General features: G+C 35.0%; 1 protein-coding gene across 27 annotated transcripts in view; it reads right to left on the minus strand.

The window, feature by feature from the left end:
* SOX6 (SRY-box transcription factor 6) overlaps positions 1–27,788 on the minus strand; it is a 492,935-nt gene that overhangs the window by 267,809 nt on the left and 197,338 nt on the right. For 22 of the 27 annotated variants that reach the window (XM_087879414.1, XM_087879426.1, XM_060687705.2 and 19 more), the window contains one exon: positions 17,910–18,147. The exons of 1 other annotated variant lie outside the window; for it this stretch is intronic. In XM_087879414.1, coding sequence (XP_087735540.1) covers positions 17,910–18,143 — 234 coding nt within the window. In that variant the 5' untranslated portion in view covers positions 18,144–18,147. Of the gene's footprint in view, positions 1–17,909; positions 18,148–19,506; positions 19,596–27,788 lie in introns of those variants that run through there. 4 more of the 27 variants (XM_087879474.1, XM_087879463.1, XM_087879434.1 and 1 more) reach the window with 1 other exon arrangement.

Raw genomic sequence — 27,788 nt, forward strand, 5'->3', positions numbered from 1 at the left:
AAAATCTAGTCTTCCATAAGAAAAGAATCTCTAAAATTATAACCCTATGTGTATTGTGCTATTGGAATACTACAGTAATTGTATTCAGTAAAAAAATCAGTAAAATATCCTTCCAAAGACCAGTGCTCTGTTTTGACACATCATTAGGATCGTGCAACAGGAGAAATTCATAAACTAAGAAAAGTAACACAAGTGAGCAATGTTAACATACTTGCAGATGGGATACTGGAAGCCTGAAATGCTTTCCTGTTCAATAGCCAACAAAAAACTACATACAAACACAATCCACTCCTATAGGAATTTAAGGAAAATATTTGTATGAATGGCCAGGATAGCAGAAGGAAAAGAAAAAAAAACAGTAACATGAATGGGTTGCTTGTTATTTCAATGAAGTTGAGCCTTCCCTGGTATAGAAAGGTATTTATCAGTCATCACATTTAATAGGATACATGCAAATACTTACACCCCAGGAAAGTTGGATATCCAAAATGGTTTTAATTCTAAGATTTGGCAGCAAGTTGGCCCTTTTAATTCAAGTACAAAGCAAACATTTATGGAAAAATGTTTTGATGATATTGTATTAATATTTTCTTCTGTTGGGATTCCAACAAAATATATGTACAATGAAATGTTTCTTTTTAATTAAATCTCTAGACGAGCAGTGAACAATTTACAACTGGACAAAGCCCCTCACCTTGAGATCCCTCTGCATTTTCCAACAAGGTTCAGTGGAGACATTCCATATTAGAACCTTTTGTACACTGGTTTAATATTGTCTTGTTTTTCAAATTAGATTTTAAAATATATTAAAATATTCTATACTGTGAATTCTGTAATATATTGCACTATACTAGTACATTGTTCATTTGGCTGCCTCTTCCTCATTATTATTATTAATGCTGTTGCATCGCACTGTTTACAAACTACTAACTGGTAGTTTTCTTAATATAATCCTCTTGACTGAAGTATGAAGGATGGCCCTCAGTGCAAAAACAGTTACCTGCACCTGCCCTAAACAACAAAGAACAAAAAACTAGAATGCCTAGTACTGCATTTCTGGTTGCAGACACACTGTCCAAAGACTCTTTTATAAAAAGAGGGCAACTTTTAACCCTTTCCTCCCCTCTTCTTTTGAAGTTCTCCCTACCTATTTTGCTCAAGTAATTCCAGGTTCCTCCCCAGTTTCAAAGACAAATGCTGTAAGAGAAAGTAAATATTGCTGAAGAGAAAAGCACTTTATAAATAAAAGCTTATGCTCTTGCTTAAGGTAGATCTGTTGAAATTGATGGACCTGTGATTAAACAAATTTGAAGTAGAATTAATAATAACGTGGTATGTACACCTATACCAAAGAAGGGAGAAACAAGGGAGCTGTGGTGCTAATTCCTCATGCAAGCACAGTTTTGCTTAAGATCTTTACAAAGAAGAATAAAGCCATACATAGAGAAGAAAGGCCAAATGAACAGGCAGGTTTTAGAAAAAGCAGAGGGACACGAGATTAGAGTGTTAACAAAAGATGGATAATGGAGAGAGCAAGAGAATTCAAGATGGTTTACTTTTCCTTTATTGGCTGCGGCAAGGCGTTTGATTGTGTAGATTCATGCCAGAATGAGGAATATATTAAGGCATGCCAGAACATTTGATTATTCTTCAGAGGCTCCTTTAAAATGTACAAGAAGCTCCTGTAAAAACTGAATTTGGAGAAACCAAGCAGTTCAGAATCACGAAGGCTTTGAGATAAAAATGCATATTATCCTCATATTTGTTCAATTACACAGGAAATATATTATAAGATGGCAGGCTTGGAAAGATTACAGCTAGACTCAAAATTGGAGGTCAAAATGCAAATATCTGATATATACAGGGAGTACCACTGTTATCTGACAGATTAATTCCTTGTGAAGATAAAAATGAAAAGTAAAAAATAGGATTGTTTTCATGTTCAATGTTTAATTATGGTTTCAGACCTCAACTGATATACACATAAAATACAGCCATAAAAGATAACAGTATTCTGATAAGTGCATTAGCCCTATCCTACTGGAAATACCATTCTGCATCAGGTCCTAGATGCCAGGGAGCAGCATTTCTCTGCTATGTTTACAACTTTTGAATTTGTGTCAGCCAAAAAATATTCCATACAGAATTCATCCTGGTGATCACAATGTTTCACTACTATAGGCTGCAACAGCCTTAGCCAAATATCAGTATAGGGCTGAATCTTAAGAACTCATGTTTGAACTTCTCCAGATTCAGATGGCCAAAGACTCAGAGACTGTTATACCTGCTTCTAAGACTGCTAAAGGGAGAGCATTAAAATGGCCTGTGAAGAAGGCCTGTGGTATTTAAAGTAGTAAAGCAACTTTAGATAATTTATATCAGTGGTGGGTTGCTCCCAGTTCTGTCCGATTCTTTAGAACCGGTAGTAAAAGCGGCGGGAGGCTCCACCCACTCCCATTGCGAACCAGTAGTAAAGGTAAGTAGAGCCCACCCCTGATTTACACAATACCATTGTTATGTTCCACCAAATTATAACCATCTCCTGGCAATTCTATGGATAAAAGTCTCTTACCATATTATGCAATTCTTGTAGATGAACTCTTGTAGCTTCCAGCATTTTGTTGGGCCACCACTTTTACTGTTGGCCTTTTCTCTTTCTGTCCATCTTGGTCAACATTATCATCTATTCTATCATATCACATAATGTCTCCAAAGTATTATAGGTTTTGTTTTGTTATAGTGCGTCTAGTGAGTATTCAAGCTTGCTTCCTCTAAAGCAAAATAGTGAAAAGAGGTTAAAAATAGTATTTTAGGCTTTCTCCTACCTTTCTCCAGCTCAGTTTGGTTGACTTTGTGTTTTAACTCTATGTCAACAATCCACTGCTTAGTTACCTTCTTAGTTTTGTTGAAATCAGATCTTAACAGGTACTTACAGGGCAGCCGGTAAGTGTTTAGTTTACTTATAAAACTTCCCCATTATTTGAAACTAAACCTGTTAATTCCATTAGCAGGAGCATCTCTATGGTTACAGACTAAACCTTATCCAGCAACATTATCTGCCAGATTTTAATTTTTATTCTGGAGATGCCAGTATCTAATCTCGGTGCTACATTGGAAACACATTTATGGTTCTGAAAGAGGGATCTTGAAAAGCCAATCCATATGTTTTCAGAAACAGCAAAGTTTAGGGAGCCTAAATGCATTCTACAAATGATTTGAACAACTGTCCTTTCAGCATAGATTAGTGACAAATATTAAGATGACAAAGATAGCGTGAACTAACTTGTTTACTCATTAGTGACATTAAAGAAGTAAAGATGGAAGTTTTGCATTTTTGGGGAATGAGTAGAGATAAAGACAAGTGGTTGCTGGAGATGTAAAGAAGAGATTAATTCTAGGGAAGCAGGCAATGACAGACATAATGAGAAAAGATATGGATATTTTTACAACAACGGAGATCAGAATAGTTAATTCAATAGTTAAAGCAGGACATGTCTGAATTATGGAGCAAGACCTGTCTGAATTATGGATTTGGACATAATTATCCAGAGTACCACGGGCTGCAAGAAAAACCAATCAATCCATCTTAGACTGACTTCTTTCTTGAAGCAATAATTAGCAAGCAGAAATATATATACTTCAGGCATGTGATGCAAGCAGATAACAGAATACAGGTAGTCGTTGACTTATGATCACAATTGGGAGCAGAATTTCAGTTGTAAGTTGTTATAGTCATACATCAAGGCACCCATGTGACCAGATCCATTTTTTTTATAATTGTTAAGTGAACCACATTGTTGTTAAGTGAATCCATTCTACCAAATGGGTGTCTTTTGTCAGAAACTGGCAAAATTTGTTGCAAATCATAGACACATGTCCATGAGATACTGCAGCCAATTGTAAATGTGAGCTGGTTGCCAAGTGCCTAAAATGCTGTCATGTGATGGAGGGGTGGCACAACTTTTTACAACAGCTGGAAGTGCTTTATGGGACATAAAGGGTGCTTTATGAGTTATAAGGCACCTTTCCAAGACTGTCATAACTTCAAACAGTTGTTAACCAACCAGTTGAGGCCTATCTATAGAAAAACAAACTATTATGTTTGGTAAGCTTGAAAGAAAGGGAAAAAGGGAATGACACCAGCTGTGGTGAAAAGATAAAATCAAGATCAGTAGAATGTCCTGATAGGTCAAGATGATGAACTTTTGTCACCAATGGTCACACCTGACTTGATAGCACCTAAACTAGCTATCATGATTCCAGACCAAAAAGAGAACTACAGTACAATCAGAACCAAAAGAGATTCTTCCTAATAAATGTAAATGAAAAACACAAGTTGAGCAACTTCTTCAATAACAGCTTAAAATAATCACTGATTGTAAAACTTCCTTTTTACAACCCTGTAATCCCTTAATTCGAGATAGAATTGGGGCAATTGGTTGGAGCTGAGAATGACATAGGTCTTTGCAATATAAAATAACATGACAGCTTCAATTTTATCCTAATTTCACTACACAAAACTGATATACCTTTATTGTTTCCAAGTTGGTTATATAAGAAGTTATACTATTTAATGAAGAAAATGTATTTAACTTCCAACTGATAATCTGATATAATCTCAGATTTAGCAAACATTAAATTAGCATCAACTTGACTATCATATTTTTTAACAAGTAGCCTTTATGTTATGTGCTCTTTAATCACATAACATAGTCCTTAGCCACATCACTAGGCTTGTTCCGACATTTGTATATAATATTGGAAACTATATTTATTTTAAATTAATAGAGTCATGCCATAATGTTACTAAAACTATGTGCATTTATTGTAAAGGGCCTCTATCACGATTTTGTGAACAGAACTCTCATTTTGGATTTGACTTTAGGCTGTAAAAGCCAGTTTTCAATATGAAATGTGAAAAGGAACAAAGGAGGAAACTGCGATATTTGAATAATATCCTGAGGGAAAAAACCAAACAACTAAACTTTGGAGTCTCTCAAAAGTTGTTAATGGCTGGAGAAAAGGTTTTCTCTTTGAAGTTCTGATGAGAGGTAATGGATTTTTATGTTTGTTTGGAATGCCTGATCTGTGTTTCTATATATTTAACTCATGTACTGGAAAATAAATTCAAATGTTATGCATGGCTGTAAGCTTCTGCAGTTCTCCTTCAAATAGGAACTTAACATTCCAAAGCAAAGGAAATGAAATAAAACGATTGATAGATCGATCGATAGATCGATAGATAGATAGATAGATCAGGGGTAGGCTTCAAAAATTTTAGCAAGGGGTTCTCTGCCTGGTTGCTGGGTGGGTATGGCCATGTGGACGTGGCCTAGTCGGCCTCCTGCACCACAACGGGGGGCATTTTTGCCTCCCTGGGCTCCGGAGGCTTTCCTTGAGCTTCCGGGTGGGCGAAAATGGCATCCCCAGGTTCCAGAGGCCCTGTGGAGGCCGGAAACAGGCCCATTTCCAGCCTTCCCAAACTTCTGGTAGGCCCATTTTTCACCCACCCCAAGCCTCCATGCGCGCCCTGCACTTACCTGCATCCAAAACGGGCCACGTGGGGACTCCTGGGAGGGGTAGGGTGGGGTGAATGGGGTCAGCCTGGAGTGGGATTTGGGGGTTCTCCGAACTGCACAGAATCTTAGCTAGAGGTTCTCTCTGCGAACCCCCAGCAGACCACCCCTGAGATAGATCCAGAAAGACAGACTAATAAGCCACTAGAAATGTATAACAAGAGCAACAAGAGAACCTTGCTCACATACCACTACAATGTAAATGCTACTAGAGTGTAAGTTGCAAATAGCAAAAAAATTGGATGCCTTCAAATATTATCACCCACTATTAGAAAGTCTATAGAGTTTATATTTACATACCTTCTGCATCTATTTTGCAGTGCCTGAAATGGAACATCAGGGCAAAGCAATAGAACCCTTGTGTTCTTGTACTCAACCATTTGTAAGTATCACACATAAAAAGAAGTTACGGACATAAGGGAATCTCATAGAAATGTTACAAATAAAGAATCCCTTTGCCAAATCCGAGAAAAGATCATCCTTGTAAACAAGGAGAAATGTTGTAACCCGTGTGTTTATGCTAGTGATACAAATTGCTGAAAGAGTCATGTTTTCAAGGCTATGAAACATTTTTCTTTTTAATAAACCTCACTAAGTGATGTCCATGGCTTATTTTCCTAAGTCAACAAAAGCACTGTACATACACAGCTTTATTCTTTGAAACAGACACAAAGCCCATTTTTCCTCTCTAAGCTGTCAAAGTACAAAAGAAAATGTATAAAGTCTTGCACAGATGTAGCAAAGTACTGGATTACATCCTTTGGCAGGTGCTCAATATGCAGCCCACATAATCATATGTTAATGACTGGAGTGTGTTAATCAGCATGCATACCTGATTCCTTCTCAACCAAAGTAGGAAAGAAACCAAACAATTTACAGCATATAAATGCTGCTACTTTCAAAACATGCTGGAAAAAAAAAATACTGCAATTGAATGAAAGACTGTTTCCAAAGCCTGATATCCACAGAAGCTCCAAAAAGCAAGCTGTTGTAACCTAGATAAAGCTGAAGGCCCATAATCAATGATTAAGTTTGAAAAAGAAACAAATCCCAATGTTCCAGCCTTCCTCAAAGCTACATCCTCATTTCTTTTCCCAAGAACTGATTTCAAATGAAAATTTTGGGGAACACATTCTGAATCTTTTCTAGACAGTCCCACTTTGTTATGTCATAGGCACGTAATATATGATAATGCATTATATAGTTGTCAAATCATTTCTTTGGAAAGGAGATACAAAGCCCATTACCTGTTGTTAATCTTACCACGTCACAGTTATACTGCACATCCATGCCTGGACATGCCCTAATATTCACCTGACAAGATGACACTACTGGTATATTTCAATTTCAAAAGACTCTGCTTTTTCAGCAAGTTTGAGAACCATTTTTTCCCCATTTCCCCATGCTTTATTGGCTAGTCATTGATCCCCTCTTCTCTTCCCCATATGCCATCTTTTTCTTGGCATTCTGATTCAAAGAGGGATACCAGTGCCAAGTTAGCATATTAAAGTAGGAGTTGGCATCATATAAATTTAATTAAAGCAACATTTGGAAGGCTGTAGGCATCAGGATAACCTGGAATAAAAGAATATTGGTTTTATAATGCAATCCATACATTGCTATGGATGTGCTTCTTGAACTGAATGGATTTTTTTCAGATGAAAGCACATGGTCAGATATCATTTTACAAATATAGATTTCATTCTTAGCTTGAGGGAAGCTCATAACATGACTTAAAGTGTCCACACATTTTTAGAACGAGAGCCAATGAGGTGGTATAATGGAACAATGTTTGGACTTGGGATGCGAAATAGGCAGATCCAGCTTCGAGCTCACCTTCAGCTATGGAAGTTTACTGGATGATTCAGTTGCTTTCTTTCAACGAAATTTGCCTCACAGTGTTGCTGTGGTTGAGATAAACAAGAAATGGGAGCAGTATATATACTACCTTGAGCTCCTGTACAAAGGAAGAATATGACTCTAATAAATAAAATAAAAGAGTTATGTGGCTTCTATATATTATTTAGTGTTACTGTTACATTCATCAAGTGGTCCACTGTCCAAGAACAGTAGTTTATTGACACATGAATCCATTTGGAAATGTTGTTTATTATACTGAGCATAGGTAGCTGCTTCTCTGTTAAAGAATAGAAAAAGTCTCTATTATGCAGTCCTCTTATGCAGATAAGAAGTATTCCTTACATCTTATCAATATACAACACTTTCATACTCTATTTTATTCTACTCTATTAGAAATTATTACTTAATCAATATAACTTGGAGGCAGGATATATATTTTATTTTTATAGAACAGAACAAATTAGAAATTTTAAACCCAAACCATATAATACCCAACTGTATAGAAATATATACATACATACATAGAATAACAGTTATTAACTCTCTCACTGAATTATACTTCAAGTTTTTATATATTGGTTAACATGCATCACCAAAAAGGCAATATATTTAGCTGTTATTGACAACAGACACATATTTTTAAGCGCAAATTTAGAAGTACGCTTTAACTTCTGAGCCAACTTATGTCCACATTGTGTTGCTAATTTTAAATGTCATAACCTCTTTTGAAAAAGGCAAACATTGACCTGCTTCACACATTCCACTAAGCCATGGTTATCTCAAGCATTATTCATTGGATTCAGATGATTCAGATAAGGTAAGCTATCAAACATAGTTTATGTATCACAATGGCTCTGATTACAAGACCAAATGTCAAAACCAAATATGGCTTGGTACAATGTGTTAACACAGTCACAATTTAGCAGAAGAAGATCCATACAGATTTACTAAATGTGAGCACAGCAATGACTACAGGTGGAAGATGATCTACCATGCAAAGAATTTATGAGAATAATTATGACAGTCACTTTTAAATCAACCAAGTCTAATGTTCTCAAATGCTTATCAATTTCCTTGTTTGTGTGGCTGTTAGAAAACACAAAATAGGAGGACTGTGACCTGTTTCACCCCTTGGTAAATTATTTTTGCTCCATGGTACACAAATTGTACAAGTCAATCTTAACAATATTTCTACATTAAAGTTTTTTAAATCAATCTGCTGATACCTCAATAATTTATTAGACAAACAGAAAGTGTCTCATCAAAGCTGATGAATAATCCAGCAAGAACAGGAGTAGATTGGTCAAATTCTATAATGTTGCGTTGAACAATTATTGAAAGGAAATTTATTAAATGAAGTATGACTCTACTTACATGGTCTAAAAGTGCCCTTCAAGCTTCCCCAGCTTGTTATTTAGAATCCACGCAGACCCAAAAACCTATCAATATGTTGTCTAAAAGAATACATTTCTCTTTGGATTCCATATAAGTAAAGCTTCAGGGATAGAAGAAACAGGGGAAAAGGAGCAACTATCCTACCGTGAATGGCAAATTCTAAACAGATACATAATTTCATCAGATTGCTAGATCATTTTGTTTTAAGAAGGTGATACTGAAATAATATTTTACAGGCTTATGTCACTACTCAATGCAAGAAATATTTTAAAGGATAGAGTAAGAATACAGAGGCATGATAGAAAAAGTTGGAAACTCAAGTATTACAGGTAGTCCTCGACTTACAACTGTTCATTTAGTGATCACTCAAAGCTACAATGGCACTGAAAAAGAAAACCCATTTTCAGAGTTATGACTGTTGCACCATCCCCATGATCATGTGACCAAAATTTAGATGCTTGGCAACTGGTTCATATTTATGGCCGTTGCTGTGTCCCAAGGTCATGTGATCCCCTTTTGCGACCTTCTGACAAGCAAAGTCAATGGGGAAGCCAGATTCACTTAACATCCGGGTTACCAATTTATGCAGTGATTCAGTTAACAACGGAGGCAAGAAATGACGTAAAATGGGGCAAAACTCACTTAACAAATGTCTCACTTAACAACAGAAATTTTGGGCTAAATTGTGGTCACAACTCAAGGACTACCTGTATTTCTTTTGCCACTACTTGCTTTCAACCAATATCTATTTTTAGTGCCACCTGAGTAAGAAATAAGGACCTTTATAACCACTTCTTTTTTTACTGTTACTCCCTGGGTTTTTTAAACCTATCCTCATAAATTTCTACCGTTTCTTCTGAGGCAGCTACAATAATTTCTATAAAGCATTAGTCCTCTGATCCAACTGGAATATTTCCTTTTTTCCAAACCAGAATTTAAAAATAAGGATGTGCAAAAAGTTTTGGTCTGAAAATATTCTGAGCTGAAATCATGTTTCAAAGGTTCCAAGCTATAAACAAAGCACTTAGAACAAAGCAGCAGAACTTTGAGTGTTCCAAGAATCCTTTGCGCTGCTGTTTGTTGGTAGGTAATTGGCTGGCCTTTTTTCAAATTTTTTTCTGGCAGCAGGAACAGTCCAGACCTCAGTACTGTTAACAGGGAGGGAAGGGTGGTGGTGAGGAGACGACCATGTAGAGAACTGGGACGAAAGTAGCACTTAAGCACGCAGCCATAGAAGAAGACAGCTATTCACCCATGCAATCTTTCCAGCCTGTTCGTGAGTAATCACTCTTTTGCTTAGCTTTATTTTATTTCCTTGCTATGAAGAAATCAGACTTCAAGGGGGTAGACAATGTGCAATGGATCTGTGCTTATTTTGTCGGCAAATAAAGCAAATGTGTATTGGGGGGGCATATTGTGATTAGCATGCAATTGGTGCAAATGCAAAGATCACCAGTATAGTGTTGGTTTAGTTAATTAGCTGAGTTTGAATATGAGTGTGCATATTACTCTTGTGCATATTACTCTGCTGAAGCTAAGCATAAGTAATGTTTTTGGAGTTTTAGTAGGCATGCATTCTGTGAGTCCCCCTATATTTTCTGCTATGTTATGATTTTATTCCTGCAGTTAAAAGGAATCAGAAGCTACTCAATGTATAAGAAAAAAATTAAGCAAAGGGAACATTATTTATTTTGCCAACAAAAATGTGTAATTGTATGTTTAAAAATCATGAACTTTAAGAAAAAAAATCATAGGAATAAAATCATAGGAATAAAAAAAAAATGTAGTTGCCTTCCTGGCTTGTTTATTTTCTAGAAAGATGATAGTTGAAAGGAATGGTGGCTGCTTTTTGTCTTGTTCATTTGCTGGCTCAAGAATATATAATTTATAATTTTAAAAGCTAATTAATCTATCTTATCTAACTAAGAAAAAGTGGTTTTGATACCAGATTCTTGTTTAAACAAACTTATTGTTCAGTGGATTAGGCTAGGCCTATTTTCCCATTGTTTTCTATGGTAATTTGTATTTTAGTGCATTCATAAATGTTTTAAAAATCAACCTTTAGCCAGTTTTTATCCAAGTTGATTGGCCAGTAACAATCAGCATTGTCTACTACCAACCTATTTGTGAGATTGTGGAATGTGAAACAAGGGAACAATGGGTTCTGAATATAATTAAAAATTTTACACAAACAAAAAGCTTTTAGTTATTTATCTTTACTTCATATGACTCTAGAGTAATCATTATGTCACAGGGTATAATTATTCTTCATCTATTTGTATACTTACAAAAAAACAGCCATTTGTTGATTTTCACTGGCAATCAAAGGAAAACAGATTTTAGTACAGGCTCTGAACTGAAAAGCCAGATTCAGATAAAAAATACTCTTTTCCAGATCACCAAGTCTAGATCCAAACAAAATCATGTGCATATGCTACTATTATACTCTATTACTGTTCTTGCTTTTCAAACTAACCTTTCTGCAACAAATGGTCCAAACTCTTTAATTCCAGTTCTAAACACTTATTTCTCTGTCTTAGCAATAGCACTTAGTGCTTTACAACTTAATTGTACAACTTAGTACATTGCCCACAACAATCTGGGTCCTCATTTTACTGATCTCGGAAGGACGGAAGGCTGCATCAACTTTGAGAATCGAACTCCTGGCAGTGGCAGAGTCAGTCTACAATATTGCATTCTAACCACTGAGCCATCATGGTTCTTTAATTATTTACATTGTTCTCAAGTACATGAAAACAAAGGACATAATTTGTCTACCAACACCTTAAAATGTACCTTTAAAGATATTTTTTCTCCGGAACAATTTTTTTCAGGAACAAGAGCATCAAAACTTATAATTTCTAAGGTGTAATGAAAATTCGCCTTCTCCAATTGTTAAGACTCTTTCCATTGAAAATCTACATGAATGGTGATTATTCAAGCTGAAACTACTCCAATTTCTAACATAGAAATTGTTGTCTGTTGCTGAATCTATCAAATGAAGAATCTCCATGAACATTTATTAAATAAAGAATGAGTGCAAAAATAATTTCTAAATGCACCTCCCATTTGTTAAATTCATCCTATAAATAACAGTTGGGAATACTAGAGGGGACTTTAAAGCAAAATATTTTGGCTTCCAGATATTCAAAACACACAAAGTAGTCAGTAAAAAAACAATTCCTAAAAGTTTGAAAACAATTTTCATTTATACAATTGATTTAATGATACATATAAGTTTAATATATGGGTTGTTTAATATATTATGTTACTGTGATCTTATACTGTAAGTCAGATAAGTGCTCCTATTCAGAATTCTGGAAATTAAGGCATTTTTTTCATATTCCTTATTTTATTAAATCTTGCATAGCTGCATTAGCTGGTGTCAACTGATAAATCATTAATTGGCCCTAATACGTAACTATTCACATGAATGATTTACTCATGTTAGCAGTGTAGCATCTCAGCAACAATTTCAGCAAGGCCATTCCTGGAAGATCTCTGCAAGATCTTCTGGGAATGGAGATATTGGACAGTTTGTAACTTGTCCTTGCTGTGACCAGAACTCACGTTGTTCTTAATATTAATAACCTCATTCATTTAGGAACTGGCACTTGATAATTATTTCTTACCTGTAAATGATGCTCTATATGCTTTAAACATTAAAAATTAAAATCAATGTATAGTGCTTTAGATATTACATGAGCTGTTAATTTCATGGCAGAAGAAGATGAAATATTTTAATTAATAAATTAATCAAAATATCTCAATTATTATACTTGGTGTGAAAAGATTATTCACGTAGGTAGTAATTTTTACAAACTAGCGGTGATTTCTACTAATTCATAGAAGACTATGCCTTCTGCCTTTTTTAATATATATTTGATTTAATTCAAATAAAACTGATGATTTACAAGTAGAGATAGTTGTAGGTTGTGATAAAGTGGGCCATCACATGACCAGACCCATTTTAAAACTATTATAGTAGCAATTGTTGAGAAAACACCACAATCATTAAGTAAACCCATTGCTAGCTATGGGCCAGTTTCTGCCAGAAACTGGAAGTAAACACCAATTTCTGGCAAAAAAAAGTTGTAAATCATTGACATATGAACAGGGGTGGGTTCTACTTACCTTTACTACGGGTTCGCAATGGAACCGTGCATGCAGAAGCTTCTGCGCATGCACAGATCTTCATTTATGATGTCTGGGTGGGTGGGCAGAGCCTCCCACCGCTTTTACTACCGGTTCTAAAGAACCGGACAGAACCGGGAGCAACCCACCATTGCATATGACCCAGGGCACTACAAACAGCAATAAATGCAGGCCAGTTACCAAGTGTCCAAACTGTGTTCACATGATCGTGGGAGGGACAAGACAGAACTTTAAAACCAGGTCATAAGTATCTTTTGGAGGGTCCATCATAAATTTGAATGGCTATATAAATATAACTAATAAATAAAATAAATTCTATGCTCTAAAAAACTACTTAAGAATTAGGGATTAGAAAGTAAATTAAACTTTGCCCTTTGATATAAATCTACCATATTTTCACTTTACAAATCAGTATATGAATTTTGCAATTTTCTAAAACTATATACCAAAATCCATATACCAGGAATGATATTTACAAGAAATACATCTATAACATTATGGTTAAAAATACAAAAAAGTACTATACAACAAAATTAATGATGTATTGAAGCATCTACACAGATACACAGACAAACACATATATAAAACATAATGAATATGAAATATGTACAAATTTTAAAATGTACTTCTAAAAATGATGTAAAATATATGGAAGAAATGAAGAAAGTGACATATTTTTCTATCTCTAGCAGCACTATTTCTCACTTTCAATCCTTCCTGCATATCATTTCATATGAAAGCAAATCTTTATCAAGATAATATAAAGGATAGGTATACTGAACATTTGATTACAAAATCACCCCATGCTGAAGCTATACTGTAAATGAGCATATTTATTGATCTATAGGAACAGTTACTCCTGAAGTATACCTCCTCTATACCTTTTCATCATCATCTCCCTACAAGCTTTTAGTATGCTTTCCACCATTTTTCATTGCCACCATACTTTTATTTCTTAATATAAGACGTGAAAGAAATTATTAAATACATAAGGAGAAAGCTTATTATTTAAAATCTTCAACCACTCATCAAAAGGCCACAGATGGAATTCTATAATGTTTTCACTTTCTATAATTTAAGAATTAGTACTTCGTTCTCAAGAGATGATTGGGAATCTTTTCTTCCACATTCATATCCAGAAAAAACAGTTGTATGGGCTTCACACCTTACATTGATCCCACATCAGTTGTGGCCAAAATATACATGTTTATCTTCTGACCATTGCCATGTCAAAATTTCACACACAACATCGAAGTGTTAATGCCTAGAACATGGAAGCATAATTTTTCTTTTTCCAAAATACTGTCCATCAAATATGAACTGATAGGAAAAGTAAGAACATTGAACACATAACTGTGAACACAAAGCTTGTCCTAATTGAGGCACACAAACTAAAAAAATTCAGTAATGATCAAAAGGGTTTGATCAAATGAATGCCATTCAACCAAGATCTAGGTGCACCATGATAGAACATACCTAACTATGTTATAAGCTATAATGCTTTTCTATGAGATATACAGTACTTATTGAGATAATTTTCTTTTAAAGATCAGACCTGCACCAAATAGTCAGCCCTTGCCTACATGAAATTACTTAGCCTACTGGAGGCCATGAGATCAGTAATGATTTTCAGCTAAGTCTCTCAAAGGTGATTCAAAAATCAAATAATGGTGTAACTTGTGTCTCTTTCAGCTTCTTGAAAATGCTAGAGTTGATGTGAAGCCTAATTTTTCCATAGAAACAGAAAATCTTGAAGGAAGAATAAAGCATCCCCAGGCCTTGTACTGTCTCCTTTTGCATTTGCTTGCAGTTATTTTATAAGTGACTAACTGGACGCCTGTGCTTCACTACGAAACTATGTGATTGGGCATGATAAATTGACACTTGCAGCGTGAAACTTAATGTAGAACGTGTAACCCCATAGCATCAGAGTGTGTTAATATAAGGCAACTGGCAGTTGGAACAGAGGGGGATGGGGAGTAAAATGTCCCAGCCCGCAGGCCGGATGAGTTACGTGCTGGCCGGGTTTAATGATGGGGCAGCATCAGAGCGTGTTAATATAAGGCAACTGGCAGTTGGGACAGAGTTCCTTTCAGGTGGGGAGTGGGAGTAGAATGTCTAACTCCTTAGCATCAGAGTGTGTGAATATAATACTGTATATGAAATACTAATGATCTGATGGTCATTTCAAAAAATTCTTCTTAGCGAGCATCTAGAAGTCAAGAGGAACATATGTGCCAAATTTCAAGTTTGTAGGCTTTACCGTTCTGGAGATTTTGTGATGAGTGAGTGGTATTTGGCTTTTATATATATAGATTGATCTCATTAACTGTATAAGGCAACTGGAGGTACCTTTTTTCTTTTATTAAATAATATGAACAGCTTAGGGAACTTAGTTTGTGCCTTAGGGAAGCACAGCAGAGCTGGGAATCCTTTTTAGAATTACTCCACAACTATGGAGAAGGATACATTTTACTGAAATACCATCACATCTGCATCTTCTTGGAAAGTTTGCACAGTAAACAAAAAGCCAAAAATCTTTATTAAAAAGATGATGTGTCATCCTTGCATCCCCTCAGTATCCAAGTTAGCACCAAATTTTGCTCCTACATCATCCCAAACAGATGAGGCAGAAAATGGCAAACCATCGGAACTGCTGCCTAGCTGACACCACTTGATGTCACCTGATCAAAGAGACAGATGAGAGATTACATTGAGGGATGATGTAAGGAACAAGACATTTAGCTGCCTCAGTTTATATACTAAATCAATTTAGAGGCACTGAGCCAAAGCAGAATGTTGGTTCCAACTTCGGTGTTCAGATATTGCACACAAAAAAGCATGCAGGTAGGAGACAGGCAAACTTGTGGCAAGAAGAGGCATCCTTAAATACAATGCTTGGCAAGTGGCTAGCCAATTGGAGGTCATTACCTGAAGATGCTCAGCTAACATCTAAATCTATGCTTGCAAATTAGGAGTGAGGAACTAAACCAACAAAACTGACCCCATCATTATTGTATCCTCAAGAAGAGCAAGAAAAAGTAAGCAAGAACTAAGAAATGAGATTCATTATTAAAAAAAAAACATTAAGAATTAAGTCCTATTAAATTCAACTAGACTTCTAATAAGTGGGCATATGATTGCACTCAATTTCATAAATTTGGGAGCCTTTGAAGTAAGCAGTCCTGTAATGAAGTCAATTCCTCTAAAAAGAAATAGCTAAAAGAGAGAACAAAGAGGGGAGAGGGGTTAAAGCCTATATTTTAAAGAAGGAGAAGAGGGGGGAAAGCACATCCAGCACGTACTCTCTGTCAGCAATACTCCTGTGGCTACCCTTTTTTTTAAATACAGTATGTAGATTATTATTTTTCACTGGAAAAGCACAATAAACCAAATTATTTGACACTGTAATTTTTGGCAAGTTTTCCAGCAAAATTTCAGTCTGCCCACCACACTACTAAGATAATGTCTGTTACTTTATGTTTTTATTGATGCCATAGAAATACTATGACAACACACTTATAAAATAGAAACCTTACATATTTAGGGGATAAAAGAAGGTTTTTCCACTTGCAACATACTATTACAAATATATAAAATCAATGCCTGGATATGTAAAAATGTTAAAACTGTAATGTAAAAACTGAAGTCAACATTTCTTTAAAATGGACAATATGTCTGTGCATAGTAGATTAGTAGATACATATATAATATTTCAAAGGGATACTTGTAGAATTGATTATGTTATCCATATAAATAATCAAATAGTATAACATTTACCTCAGAAGTCAAAATCCTCTTCATCATAAACACATACTTTACTGTAGAATCTAAATAGCTGTGACTACATTTTGAAATGTTCTTCGTTTTGTATCACATTAATGGACTTATAAGAAAAAAATAGACTAATGTTAATAAGAATTTTCAGCTAGCACGAACAGTCTGTCTTGAGAGGGATGATGTCCTCTAAATTCAGGATTTAAAGTATCTGGCAATCAGGTCCTTCCTATCCTATGATTCTATGGAAGCTTTTCTACTTCAAAGCTTTTCTTACTGCTTCTTCTCCATTTCCCAAACATATACCACAACAAGGAACTTTTATCATTGTTATCGACATGCTGTGGAATGGAATCACAGTCATTTTAAACTTCAAATCAGAAGTTCTCAAACAGAACCATTTAGAGAGAGATGCTGCATTTTTCCAATGTTAATATTGTGTGCTGATACATGAGCAGAGCTGAAGGCCTTTAGAAATTAGATTTTAAAGATCATGCCAAACATTTTCCCAAAGTTGGAGGGCAGATAACTCTGCTAACATGAAGAAAAGATACCTCTGTTAAAACAATAAAATATCTGGCTGTACAAAAATCAACTAACTGTATCAATTAACTAATAGCTATTACGTTAAAAGTTAAATCAGAAAACAGCAGCATCTATACTTAACAAAGATTTTTTTTAAGGCAAACTAATCAAGAAGCCTTATTGGGAAAAACTTGTATATTTATATCCAAAAAAAAAAAAAAGAACTATTAAGCTTGCTGCTTTCTTATTCATTATATTCAAGCATACAACTTAACCATGGTTTAGTACAGACAAAATTATAGCACTCTGATTCTGCTGAAAGGAGGAACTGGAAAGTCTTGCTTTCATTTTAGATAAACTGTGAATTGATGTGTTCTCCAAATTCAAAATAACAGTTCATGAATCTGGCTTGTTTTCTTTAACCTTACCCAAGGTTAACCAAAAAACCATCTCAAGAAAAAATAAGGTGAATCTGGCAGAGACGGGAATCATTTATAAATAGAAGCTAATATAATTTAGTATAATAATCAAACCAATCCACCGTACAATCTCAAAAAGATCATAGATAAGGAAAGCTGCCCTAAATGATGACTCAAAATGTACCACCCCTTCGGGACATACCATCCTATGCTGAGTTGAGATAACACTGTTCCAGTCTGAGTCTGGTTGGATTGTAGTGACTAGAGCTGGGAGCTCTTCAGAGTGAGGTTTGTTGTGCAATATGGTGTGCAGAGGCAGATGGGAAGTGACAAGTTCTTCATTGTTGTCGTCTTCCTGCTCCTGTGATGCTAAGTCCTGGGTTGTTGTTCCCTCTCCATCAGATGCAAATGGAGAGGTGGCCTGCTTGGAAGACATTCTTCTACAAAATAAGCAAAGGAAATACATAGACGCTTTTTATTAAATAGAAAGATAAGATTGTAAACTTAACAATGCATTGTGAGGCTGAGAAATATGCAAATTGTAGCCTGCTTATCACGGTGAAAAGATGACCGACTAAGAGCTTGTTGAGGCAATGTTATCACAATAAAGCATATATTTTATGGCAAATTCGTTGTTGAGAGAAGTTGAAGTCAAGTTAAGGCATGGAAATAGCTTTTTTTTCTATCCTATGTAGCACTAGATTTCCCATCTGGAACAAATTCATAATTCATGGAGAAGCCTTTAAAGTTGGCAACATTTGGAGCTCCAACTGGCTATGAACCTCATTCAGGTTATGAGATTCTGCACCTCCATGGCCATTTGTGCTGATACCACACCCATTTCCTTTTGCAGGGAAGGGAGACAGGAAATTCAGAATTCAGAGATGAGATTGCTGACCTTATGTAAATCTTCATAATGTCCCAAAGGTGCCTTTTTCAAGAAGCAACTGGACTTTCTGGTTTTTCTTTGAAGATGTTTCACTTCTCATCCAAGAAGCTTCTCCAGTTCTGACTAAATGGTGGGGAAATTGAAGGATTTATCTTGTACTGACGGGTTTGTTAGGAGAACAAACCCATCAAGATAAGATTCAGCAGTCCATCTTCATTTAAAAGACAAAGACCATTCTTTTGAAGACAGAAAAGTCCACATTTTGGACAGAGAGGCCCACTGGTTTGAAAGAGGGGTCAAAGTGGCCATCTGTGTCAAAATTGAACAGTCCTCTCTCAACAGAGGGAGAGGAATACGACATCATCTATCTTCAGTCTACAACACAGTCCTTTCAACAATTCCAAGAACGCTCCAAATCCATTTGCACTACTCAGGTGACCCTGAAGACACAGATATACCTCCAGGTGGCCTCAACGACTCTCTAAAAGAAAGCAAATGACTAGTTGTCTTCAAGGAATATAAATCCTTCCATTCTTCACCATCCAGTCAGAGCTGAAGAAGTTTCTTGAATGAGAAGTGAAATGTCTTCAAAGGAAAAAAAAAGAAAGTCCAGTTGCCTCTTGACAGGGACAACCATGTGCTGGGTGACTGAGAATTTCCATAGGCAGTCATCTTCAGAGTTTTAAAGAAGTCATGGTCCCTATCTATGCATAAATTAAAGTCTGTAGATACTTCTGCCAATCAGCATTAAAAAGCACACAGAAGATCCTATCGCTTACATTGCTATTTAAGATGATTTCCTTCCTAAAGGGAAAATAATTGTAATATATGAATCAGCTAATGAACATAGTCAGACAGATGTTTGCTGCAACTGTAGTAAGCTATTCTAGCCAATTTTTTGAATGCTTACTTTCATTGATGGTACTTTTCTTCAAGGGTCTGAAAATCACTTTTTAAAAAAGTTCTATCCATCAGAATATCAACAGTGGTTTCCAGCTCCTGGAAGAAGAGAGACAGCAATTCCAACAGGTTTCCAAATTTGATCAAGACAACTACAAAAATTCTTGCCATTGGTTTTATGCTGATTTTGGAAAAATAAAATATTTGTGAGTTTTGCCCCTCAAATGATGGCTCAATCATCAAAGTAACCTCTGTTCATTAAAACTCTTTTTTTCCTAGGGAAAATATTTCCCAACCTGCCCCCAATCCAGAGGGTAGGGCCATTATAGTGTGATTATAGTCTGTTAACAAAGTTCTGAATATTAATGCAGAAAAGTGACATAATGCTATGTGTATCTTACTGAATAATGTATAGCTTGAGTGGTGTTTCAGAGTTATACAGGGTATCAATTTTTTACTATTATATATTTCAAACAAGGGGCATAACATTTGAAATACAATTAAATAAAAAGAAATATTAAAAATATCTCTATAATATCTGTTAATATCTCCACTATATATATTTAACTTTTTGGTCTTAATCTTTAAACCTTTTCCACTGGAATAGAATCAATATAATGCTAATAAAATATAAATTATTACAGTAAAAATTGAAATGTTGTAGAGATTCTAAATTTTCTAAAATCTCAAGATATATCATTTTTGCTAAAACTGTTTCAACAACTCTAGAATGAGGTCTCCACCTTAATTACTCTTTAATAATAATTGATTTCATACAATTTCCTTTAAAATGCGCAAATCAGTTAACAAGGGAAACCACATGAGCATTTTCCAAATTAGCAAATCATTAACTCAGTAGTACTGTTTCTATAGACAAATAATTACTGATTAAGGAGCCTGGAAATCTGAGAGTAATAGTTAAATTTACAAATCTGACACATGCTTTCATGAATATTACAGTGAAAGAAATATCAAGTGTAAAAAATAATAATAATTAAGTTAATTCCAATTTAAACAGTAGGTTTTAATGTAGCAGACCAACTTTCACATAGGATTTAACAGCTACTATTAAATTTCTCACTGTTAATGAGAAGACTCAGATTTAGTATCCTACATGAAAAAATAATAATAATGAACCATCTAATATTATTTATTTTTAAATGAAAGCATTATATATTTCCTGAATAAGTTTGCAATATATAACAATATCAATGTAGAGCAAAAGAAAAAAAAATCCCTTATAAATAATTATAATGATGTTTAGTCTGACATCTCTGCCATGAGAATTAGTTACATAGAAGTATCATTTAAGATGCTACATTAAAAGTGACTTGCAATATAAACAACTAAGAAGCTGATTCCTGAATATTACGTACATTTCAAAACCAAAAAACAACTGTTGTCAAAGAAGAGCATGGTCTAATTGTAATATAGGTATTGCACACAAATAAGTCATAACAAATATTTAGAATCAGGGTGCAAGAAGAAATACTTTATTTCAAAGACAATAAGCAGACTATACCCATGCCTTATTCTGCACACTGAAATTGTGAATATATTGTCAGAGATTTAATACAAAGGTGCCTTTAAAACAGTTCTTTGGAAGATGATTCTATTCACTTGAGTCTTTGCAGACATCTTCCAATTACAAACAGGACTGACGTCTTCCAGAAGGAATACATTTTGGCTGCATTTTTCAGTTTAAATTAATCATGACACAAACCCAGAAATGAAAATGTCTCATAAGAATAATTCCAACTACAAACTGCACCAATGAATAACAGTGCACAAACCTAATTATATGCAACTGTGCAGCTGCAAAAATAGGTTAAATCTGTCTAAAGCACTGAGATGATTTTTAAAGGCTGGTTTGTTAGGCAGTGTTTTCTTAAGAAAGGCCGGGCCCTCAGTCCTAATCAGCCAATAAATTATTTCCTGCAATTATATTAAATAGAAAATTATCTTCAAATTGGGAATGTTAATTGAAAATCAAAATTCAGAGTGAAGTTTAGAAATTACATGCTGAATATAATTAGCCTGGAAAGACTTCACCTGTTTCATAAACAGGCTTCGGGTAATTCCTCAAGTGACCATTCTGGGGGAAAGGTGGGGGGGGGACGCTATTCTCTCAAAACAACCAATACAGCAGATAGAGCCATCATCCATCCATCTTTCTTTCCTTCCTTCTGCCATTTTTTAATTTGTTCATAAACAGAATACCCAATGTTGGTATCACCGGAGAAGTGTTAAAGACAACATAAATATGCTTTATAGGCTGTGAAATTTGCCTTAACAAGAAAAAAAATAATTTTATTGCAGCTGAGCTTGCTATTACCCAGGTATGTTTACAGAGTAGAAGTACTGTACATTCATACCTTCTCTATTTAAAAACTTCACAGGAAAGAAGCACTAGATCCTGAACTATTTTAGTTTCTTTATTCATAACCTTCAACCTCAATTCAAAACTTTTTGCTCCAACCAGCAAAAACTGCCCCATTTTATGAAAATGAGAATCAGGTTATTTGAAGGACCATCTTCTCCCAATCACATCTACTTGATCTATCAGAACAGAGAGGCAAGCAATGCTATGGATCCTCTTTCCTTGGGAAGTACATCTAGTTAGACCAAGAAGAAGGGCCTTCTCCATGCTACTTCCTTCCTGTGGAACATCATCCCCACAGAAATAAGATAGGCACCTACTCTTTTGCAGCACCCTTAAGACCTGGTTTTGCTAATGGGCCTGGTGAACCCAGAGTGGGATAAAGGCCATCAAGTGGCTTGTTTGATCAATTGTTTTTACCAGGGAGATGGGATGTTATCACTTTTTGTTTTTTTATATGAAATTTGTATCTTTGTAAGCCACCCAGAGTCACTGAGAATGAGCTCGGGGGCCATATAAATTTTCTTAAATAAATAAATAGATAAAATAAAAGTAATTTAATTGCAATTCAGAGGTGGATTCAGAATATAAATTCTGGGATGAATAGACAAGCAGTTATCTTTCCACTCCCATTTCCATGCCTTGTCACAAAAGTTACCCAAAAAGTAGTTACTTTAGCATTTTACTAAAAGCAAAAGTCTAGTTTTCATTTGTTCTGTTTTAACTTTCTTTTTCACTTTTAAAGCAGATAAAATTAACCTTTCCCTATGAAAGGGAGGATACAAAACAATAGAACAGATAGTCCTCAACTTAAAATCACAATTGGGATCAGAATTTCGTTACTAAGCAAGGTGCTTGTTCAATGAGTCGCGCTGATTTTACAACCTTTTTTTCACATGGTTATTAAGTGAATCGCTACAGTTGTTAAGTGAATCAAGCAGTCGTTAAACAGATCCAGGTTGCTACCTTGCCTTTCTTGTCAAAAGTTGGCTAGAAAAGTTGCAAATGGCAATCTTCAAAGCCAGAGGCTGCAACTGTTATGAATGCATGCTGGTTGCCAAGAGCCCAAGTTTTGATCATGTGACCATGAGATGCTACAATGGTTCTAAGTAAGAGAACTGGTTGCAAGTCACTTTTTTCAGTGCTGTTGTAATTTCAAATGGTTGCTAAATAAATGGTTGTAAGTCAAGGACTATTTGTAGTTATTGCTGCCATAAATAATAATCTAATATTGCTGTTAATCCTTATCCTTATTTTAACGGAAAAACTAAATAAACATGTTATGCAGCTATACTTGCGATGTAACCGCATTTTCTGAAATTTAAAATAGTTTTATTTATTTAGTTCTCCTTTTTTATTTTTATGTATACCTCAAGGCAGCTAACATACCTAATATTCTTCCTATTTTTCCCACAACAACCACCCTGTGAAGTGGGTTGGGCTGAGAATGAGTGTCTGGCCCAAACTCACCCAGATAGCTTTCATGCCTAAGGCGAATTCATGGTCTCCTTTTAAGATTTCATTATCTTAATTACTAATCTTTAAAGATAGTTATTTATACAACATAGAATAACAAGATTGGAAGGGATTTTGGAGGTATTCTCATCCAACCTCTGTTATACATTACAGACGAATGGTTGTTCAATCTCTTCTTAGTGATGGAGCACCCACAACTTCTGGAGGGAAGCCATTCAACTGTTCTCACTATCAGGAAATTTCTCCTGATAGTGATACCTTAGTATCACTTAGTTCCAGGTTGGAGATACCTTACTTGAGGTAAGGTTTAAAAAAAACCAAAAACCTCCAATTGACACTACTTCTCTAGCTACACTCTCAGCAGAAACTTCCTCCTTCTTCATGTCTCAAAGGTGCTTTTTCAAAAGGCAACTGGACTATTATTTTTGAGGAAGAAGACTTTTTGTTTCTCATCCAAGAAGCGTCATCAGTTAGAACTGATGACACTTCTTGGATGAGAAGCAAACATCTTCTTCCTCAAAAACACAGTCCAGTTTGCCTTTGAGACAGCTATGACCAGAATGACTGAAAATCTCTACAAACACTCCTCCATATTTAATAAAACACAGAAACAGAACTTAGACACTAAGAAGAGTGTAAGCCGCCCTGAGTCTTCGGAGAAGGGCGGCATATAAATCAAATTAAAAAAAAAAGAGAGAGAGATACACAATACTCTATAGATATGATTCATGCTACTTGTTTAGCAAAGCGCAGCCACAAAAGCACAATCCTAAATACACTCACGTGGAACTAAGTCCTACTGAGTGCAGTGGGGTTTACCTCCAGTGTGTATGTTGGAGGGCAGCTTGCACTGCAATTACAAAAGAGGGCTGGCCTCAGAGGAATGGGATTATGTAATAATTATGTCTTGTGCCATATTGAAAATCACACCCTAGCCTGTTTATTCCCGAAATATATGTATTCCCTTTGCCATTTGGTGGCTGCAGTGTATAAAGTAATAAAACACTACAGAAAAGATTTACAGAAATTCCAGTTTTAAGTATGATTAGAAAAGGACTACAATTGGTAGAACATGCTAAAAAGCATGAATACACTTTAATAATTGACATGTTCCCATGGGATTTCATGGCATTCTAAGAAGTGTTTCAATTTTATTTCTTTTTTTATCCAATCACTCATCTTCTAAGATTACTTTGACTTTATGCTACTGCTTGGTTTACCTACTAATGCTTTGTGCGTAACAAATTTATAATGACAGCCAGATCACTACTTTCCAGAAGTTTTGTTTTTGTTTGTTCAAAAAAAAAAAAGGAAAAAAAATCTCTGCCACTTATAACCCCTGAAAACAGAGATTTATAATGGAAGTGCTGACACAACCTAACTAAGGCGGTCTAAATGGTACTGCTATAATGCACAAAATCAAGTTCTATTATTCTAAATTCTTCTCACTTGTGGGGTTTTCTTTCTTTAGTGTGCTCCCAGACATACTGCTGAAGCATGAAAAATTTAAATGCAATCAAATCGATCCAATTCCACTTTCTTTGAACAAGTGTCTATAGTGGTACAGTCATAAAAGGAGAAGCATCCAATTTGTTTGATATCCCTTTTTTAAAAAAAAAAATCATTTCATCATATTGCATAGCACACATATGAGGAAATCATGGTGACTGCATTAAGTAGCTTTTGAACAGTACACATTCAAGGATATAGAAAAAAGATTCAAAGATATAAAGATGCTACAGTATTACAGTATATAAATATATGCCATGGTATTTTTAACGTTCCCATCATGATCACATCAAAGGTAATTTTGAGTTTGTGAATCTATTGTTACTAAACAAAATTTCCATGTAAATATTTAGATATTCCCAAAATTAATCAATACAAGTTTGTTACATGTAGACTATTTCTGATAAAAGCTGCTGACCTAAACTTCTGCAAAGTAGTCTGCATGTTGATCCTTTTGCGAAAAGCATGTGCTGATAGAAAGTTTTTACCTAAAACTTGTGATTTCAAGGCATAGAATTCCTAGACATCTGACACTATTTCAAGAAAAAGTCATTTAGTCACTCAGATCCATTTATCCTGTTAGAGCTAAACAGACAGATTTAGTTTTAAATAAGATAAAGCAAAATTCACAATGCAAGTAATAAATGCATAACAATACATTTCTGTAAACACCTGTTGCTTCTTTTGAAACTGGACTACTCTGCAGTATACAGGTGCAACATCTTTTAGGTTCAGAACTGGGATTTTAAAGGTGCAGTCTAGTATTTCCCCCACCAAAGGCTGGAAGCTACAATAATTCAACTCATTTCTATAAATTCAAGGAAGCAGGCTAATACACAATGATAACCTGTGCATATTTTTTGCCATACAATATAACTTGGAGAGTTGCTCAACATTTCATATTTCTTCACTTGTGATTCAGTTTGCTCTCCCTTCTGGTTATCTTGTTCCAGCTCAGATTTCAAGTTTTAATTTTTTTCGTTATTGCTCCTCATTTACATTCTAACCAAGAACTTTAGTCTTCTTTCAATTCATAGGATTCCCTCTTGAAAAAACAGAATTTGAATTCTGATATTACTATCAACCACTTTTTCTTCTAAGACATTTTACAATATTTTGCAAGTGTCATTTTATATGTTGAGGGTGCAATCTTGTACACATCTATCCCATTAATGGGGCTTGCCCACAAATGAAACAAACAAAATATTAAAAAGTTATGATATTTATGTAGTTACTTACCAAGCACATCTAAATTATATTAAAGTAACCAAAATATCTTTACAATCCCCAAGGCATGTCACAACTTTTGAGCACCTCTAATGTTTGGAAATTGAAAGTTGAAAAATTTGACATGCCCTAACAGGTATTGTGAATTGTATTGCAGCATAAATTTATTAAATGTAGTAAACACAACTTGTGGCATATGTAAATTTTAAAGCACCAATCTTGAATCTAAATCTGACTTCAGCCTCCATCATGCTACACTTCACCATGCAGATAAAATTCTTGCTCATTTTGCTTTCCTTTCTGTTATAATGAAAGGACCAAAAAGAAAACGAAACTGCCATAAAAGAGTTTCTTTTAAAACCCATCTCTATTCTTCACTGTGCTGTTTTGCTACTTGCCTCACAAAAGGTAGATTATGATATCCACCATTCAAAAATGTGTTTTGAGCACCTGCAGACTGAATGATAACAGTAGTCTACACTTTTGCTCTATGTGATAGATTTAGGCTAAAGGTATTACCAATGGGTGTAGCTTCATTTCTTTCAATGAAAAAGGACTCATTTTTCTTCAAAAACAGCTCCACAAACAGTCATAGAAATGATTTACTACACCTGCACCATAGAAGAATACCAATTTCCAGAAAACATGACTTAATTAGAATGGGGGAAATGGAACCTTAATCTCAGTGCCAGATTATTTGGAATCATTTCCCTGCCAAAGATATTCTGTAGCCATAATTCAGACACATAATTAATTGCTGAAGTAGTGGTGTAATCCATCTGATATTTAGGAACAAACAGTTACTTCCTAAAATTATAATGTATAATATCCAATTACAAGGGACATGCATAACAGGAATGAGACAGTACAGGAGTAATCAACAGTGAGATTTGCATTGTGACACAATTCCTGAATGGAAAAACTACAGTACGAATGTGTTGTGCAGCTGTTTGTACAATGCCCACTGGCATCTCAATATCAAACTGTGTTTCTTAAAAACAAAACAAAATTACACGATAAAATGCTTATATATATATTCACTGAGGTCTATAAGAATTAGACATTGTAAAAAGAGCTACCAATAACCATTAATTAGAAGCTCCATTTTAATTTTTCTGGACAAAAGATATATAAAAAACATGAGAAAATAATAGAGCAATATTATACATATTCCAGAATTCAGATCCTAACTCCTAATTATATGTTTTAGTAATGTATTTGAGGTTTTACCTCTCCATCATCCAGTCTATTTTATAGATTTAAAATAAAAAAAATAAAATTTGCTGCCTCTAATAGCAGCAAAACACAGTAGAAGCAGGCAAAGATGAGAAACTCCAAACTAACTCCTCAGCTAAATCAACACACACATACTATGTATTTAAATAATTAAAATGATATAATTAAAACAAATGTGGGGCAAACTATTCCATATTAGTATCTGGCAGGAATTACTTAATAAATATTACACAATATCAACTTTTAAATAATCTCTTGAATCTGTATCAAAATAACATATACAGTTCAATCATTCACATACTGAGCCATGGTGAAGTGATTAGAATGCAGCATTGAAGGCTAACTGCCGAATGCCAGCAGTTCGATACTAACTGGCTCATGGTTGACTCAGTCTTCCATCCTTTTGAGGATTAGGACCAAGGTTGTTGGGGGTAATATGCTACCTCTGTAAACCGGTTAGAAAG

The sequence above is a fragment of the Pantherophis guttatus genome, chromosome 1 (genome assembly GCF_059756535.1).
Source record: "Pantherophis guttatus breed Tessera chromosome 1, ASM5975653v1, whole genome shotgun sequence".
In the NCBI taxonomy this organism is placed as follows: Eukaryota; Metazoa; Chordata; class Lepidosauria; order Squamata; family Colubridae; genus Pantherophis; species Pantherophis guttatus.